Source organism: Myotis davidii, unplaced genomic scaffold (assembly GCF_000327345.1).
Source record: "Myotis davidii unplaced genomic scaffold, ASM32734v1 scaffold268, whole genome shotgun sequence".
Classification (NCBI taxonomy): domain Eukaryota; kingdom Metazoa; phylum Chordata; class Mammalia; order Chiroptera; family Vespertilionidae; genus Myotis; species Myotis davidii.
The window spans coordinates 51529-55709 of NW_006383015.1; the positions used below are offsets into that span (position 1 = coordinate 51529).

General features: G+C 40.4%; 1 protein-coding gene across 1 annotated transcript in view; it reads right to left on the bottom strand.

The window, feature by feature from the left end:
* The window catches only part of MYCBP2 (MYC binding protein 2, E3 ubiquitin protein ligase), a 253516-nt gene that overhangs the window by 11125 nt on the left and 238210 nt on the right, over nt 1–4181 (bottom strand). Inside the window, 3 exon segments of the mRNA XM_015558101.1 lie at nt 1337–1444; nt 2141–2329; nt 3354–3457. Of these exon segments, the coding sequence (XP_015413587.1) occupies nt 1337–1444; nt 2141–2329; nt 3354–3457 (401 nt within the window).

The window sequence follows — 4181 nt, forward strand, 5'->3', positions numbered from 1 at the left end:
CGACTAGGGGCTGCACCTAGGGATTGGGCCTGCCCTCTGCCACCCGGGATCAGGCCTAAGCCAGCAGGTTGTTATCTCCCGAGAGGTCCCAGACTGCGAGAGGGCACAGGCCGGGCTGAGGGACCCCCTTTCCCCCCAAGTGCACAAATTTTTGTGCACTGGGCCTCTAGTCTATAATAATAAAAACATAATATGCTAATTATACGGGACAGACATCCTCCTGGATGACCTTCAGGACAAAGCCGCGGCAGGTGGGGGCTGAGGCAGCCACTGCAGTGGTGGGGGCTGAGCCCCTTGCATGAATTTCATGCATTGGGCCTCTAGTTTCTAAAGAAAATGCCATTTAAAAATAATCTTGTAAAGTTCTTGTAAGCCTCACAGGGAAAATGGAGGTAAGTGGGGCACAGAATGTGAAAATTCCACTTTATTAGCTTCATATTCCTGAGTATGGAACATATCTCCTGCTGCCTTAGCTGTTCTGGGAATAAAAGGTTATTACCTTGCTGCCACAAATAAGACACTCCTTCTCTGTGTGCTCCTTAGAGCTATGGTAGAATGTCAGGTGGTAGAAATAAGCAGGTAGTATTTTCTATACCACTTAAATGTGACTTTTTCTGGTGGCACTATATGAGATGGGAGAGCAAATACTACAATCTTTTTTTTTATTATTTCTCAGTTTACCTAAGCAAGGATTGTTGTGTTATGCCTTTCCCTATATATCAGTCTGCAAATATGAAGAAAACAGGGAGAACTAAATAGAAAAAATAAAAGGAATTAATAGAGATGGCATTGCTAATCACATTCTTAAAGGTTTTTTTTGCTAATCATTATTAGCTTGCCAAAACAATTTGCTACTTTGCTTATTACTATCTTTGTAGACATGTGTCAAAAATTTTCTTATTTGAGCTCTAAAAGTGTTTTAATGGCACTGAAAGTTCAGCTTTTACTCTTCAATGGCAGGTATCAGTACCTACAAGCACCACAGGCTCATCCTCCTTTTTGGTAGTTACCCCTTGTCATATCACATGACCTGAATTTTCAGGGGGTCTGAAAACAGAGATGCATGCCTGTCAATGCTTGATGATGTTTAAATGAATTTTATGATGCAGTATGCTTAATTTAACTAGCTTTTAATTGGCAATTACTATTTTGAAAAGTATCGTAATAGATCTATTATATTCTTAGGTACCACTCGGATAAAGAGAGCAGATGGGGGATGGTGGTAAAAAAAAAGTAAGCTGGGAAGGACACTGAGAGACACTGACAGTTTATTCTGAAAGATGAAGATAAAGGTGAAAGTAAATAGAAAGTATATAATTTCTGATTCTTTCCATACCTTGCAGATGGGACAAGATATAAATCCAAATGTTATCCTTGGACCAAGCCATCTGTTTTCCAAAACCCGTCGACAGCACTGTAAGTGGAATACATGACTACAGTCCAGCTTAAATAAAGAAAAGAGAAGAATATAAGCAAAGGTAACAGTGATAAACACCAGTAACTAGCAGATTATTCAATGTATACTGAAAGGAGATAAGAGAAAAAGCAAGCAATTTAGTACAGTGATATTTTAGCACTTTCCCACTATTCATAGGACACTAACTAAGTCTTCAGGTGCTCCCAATATTTTAGCATACATATATTAATGCCACATTATAGAGAGTAAGCTGGGTTAGGAAAAATGCAAAATTACTCAATTCTGTATTTTATAAAAAGAAGAGGAAACTACTGACTTAGAGATTTAAGATCTTTCTTTGAGACTACTACCTTGGAATTACAAGAACTGGAAATATAAATAAGCAACCAGTAAAAGTATATAAAAGATATTTAGCCAATAGTAACATCTATATTACTAATATGTATGTACATTATGCATGGAGGTATGTATCATTGCATCATTATGTACAGATCAGTTATATAATGCTATTAAGTATCATTCTGGATTAAAAATTAAGAAAAGAGTAGATATTGGATAATCTGTTTTTCATTCCTTATGAACATTTTATTATGTAAATCACAAATTAAAGCTAAACACAAAATGTAAACAGAATATCCTCTTTAATAAACTGGTAGATATTAATGGGACATTTTCTCTCAATGACAATCTAGACACAATTAATACTTTAAAAGCTGAGACCACCTGAATGGCTGGTGCTGCCGAGAGCGCTTCAGTGAAACATATCATGCACATGTCATCAGCATCTTGCTTCAGTGTGGTGGCACTTTTATCACAGCCATGCAGACAGGGCAGACAGTGCTCTTCGTTTTTCACACCTCCACATGGATGGCCACAAGGATGTGTCTTACTGCAGGCTATCTTAGCATATTCCTATTAAAAATGAATTACAATGGCAAACAAAATATTAAAAAAGCACACATCCTAGTAATCATATCTATTATACTAGTTTTTCCAATATATTTTTCCCACAGGAAATACATATTAAGGCTAAGTTACAATAAAGTGATTTTTATTCTTTGAATATAATTTAGGATTATTAGCAAAGTCTATTTTTATTTTAATGTGATTTTAAAAATTTTCACGCCACATAAAGGGAATGCTGATTAAAAGTAAATTACAAATTTAATCTATTTTTTTTATTATGCATAGCCACAGATCAACAAAAAATTACTGCCTTACAATCTCCCCATCACCACCCACCCCCTGGCCAAAATGGGGATGAAATAAAATACAGATATCTTTCACTATTTGGGCACTATCTAAATTCTTGTTAACTAAATTGAGCCATCACAAATATCTGGATAGCCCTGGCCAGTGTGACTCAGTTGGTTGGAGCATCATCCCGTGCACCAAGGGTAGTGGGTTTGATTCCCAGTCAAGGGCACGTACAACCAAGCAATGTGTTTACCATTCTCTCTCTCTCTCTCTCTCTCTCTCTTTCTCTCTGACCTTCTCTCACCCCTTCTACTCTAAAAATCAATGAAAAAAATATCCACGGGTGAGGATTAACAACAACAAAAAATCTGCATAACATGATATGTGTATAGATGTTTAAGACTAAGGAACTTTCAGGTACTGGAAATTTATTTTAGGAAAGTAAGTGAATAAAATACCTATAAGAGGCAAAGAAAATACAGCCCATAGATTTTTAAGTTTCTAGCACATAAGTAAATGTTAATTATATACACCGATGGTCGATGGGAAACACACACCAAAGGAATCTGGTTTGGGCTTGAGTGCTTTATTTGACCCATTTGCCAGCTTTGAGAAAGCATTTAACTCATAAGACGAGTACTACACTGATTTAGAACACGAATGATGCTGAGTTGGAATGCTTACTTATATGAAGTAAATGTCATGTGGGAATACATGCTCTCCTTACTGGGATACTCACCTGGCAGTCTGCATCAGAACAAACACTGCCAACAGCAGACAACTCCGTTCCACTTCTGGAACCACAGAAGCGGCATGCTTCTGAGCTACTTGTGGTGGGTTTGCCTAGGTTCAAGCAGAAAAAAAATCCTCCTGAAGAATATTTTCTACATATTTTAATATAACTCATTAAAAACAAACAAGCAGGAGAACCGAAGATGGCGGCATAGGTTAACACCAGAGATTGCTGCCTGGAACAACTAAGTCAAATTAAGCTTGATCCAGGGAAAGGACAACGTCCAGAGCCACAGGAGGGCTGGCTGAGTGGAAATTCTACAACTAGGAGTAAAGAGAATATCATATCCAGACTCAGAGGCGGCGCAGTGCTGAAGTGAAATTCTCAGGTACCAGTGCGCGCGGAGCGGGGCTGGGCGCGGACGGCGGCTCGGAGGGAGCGGCGCGAACAATTGGGAGGGAGTCGCAGACTCTGAGCTCCAGACCCGGGCGAGTCGCTAGGGACGCAGACGGGAGAAGCAGGACTGTCTGGCCTCGGTCGAAACTCGAGGGCAGCGTTCTCTCCGAGGTTTGCAGCGGTTGCCGAGACTTTGTGAGGCAGAGTCCCTTGGGACGGAACTGAGAGTCGCACAATCGGGAGGAAGTCGCAGCGTAACTGCCCCCTCCCTGCAGATCCCCAGGGACCCGCTCCGCCCAAATCCTGCGCGGCAGCGCCATCTACTGGATAGCGCAGGCAATTGCTAGACTAGCACCGCCCTAGAGATCCAGCACAGAAGCTGCCCCACCGCAGACACAGCTGATTCTCACTGACAATTGGCTGGGGGGCAACCCTCCT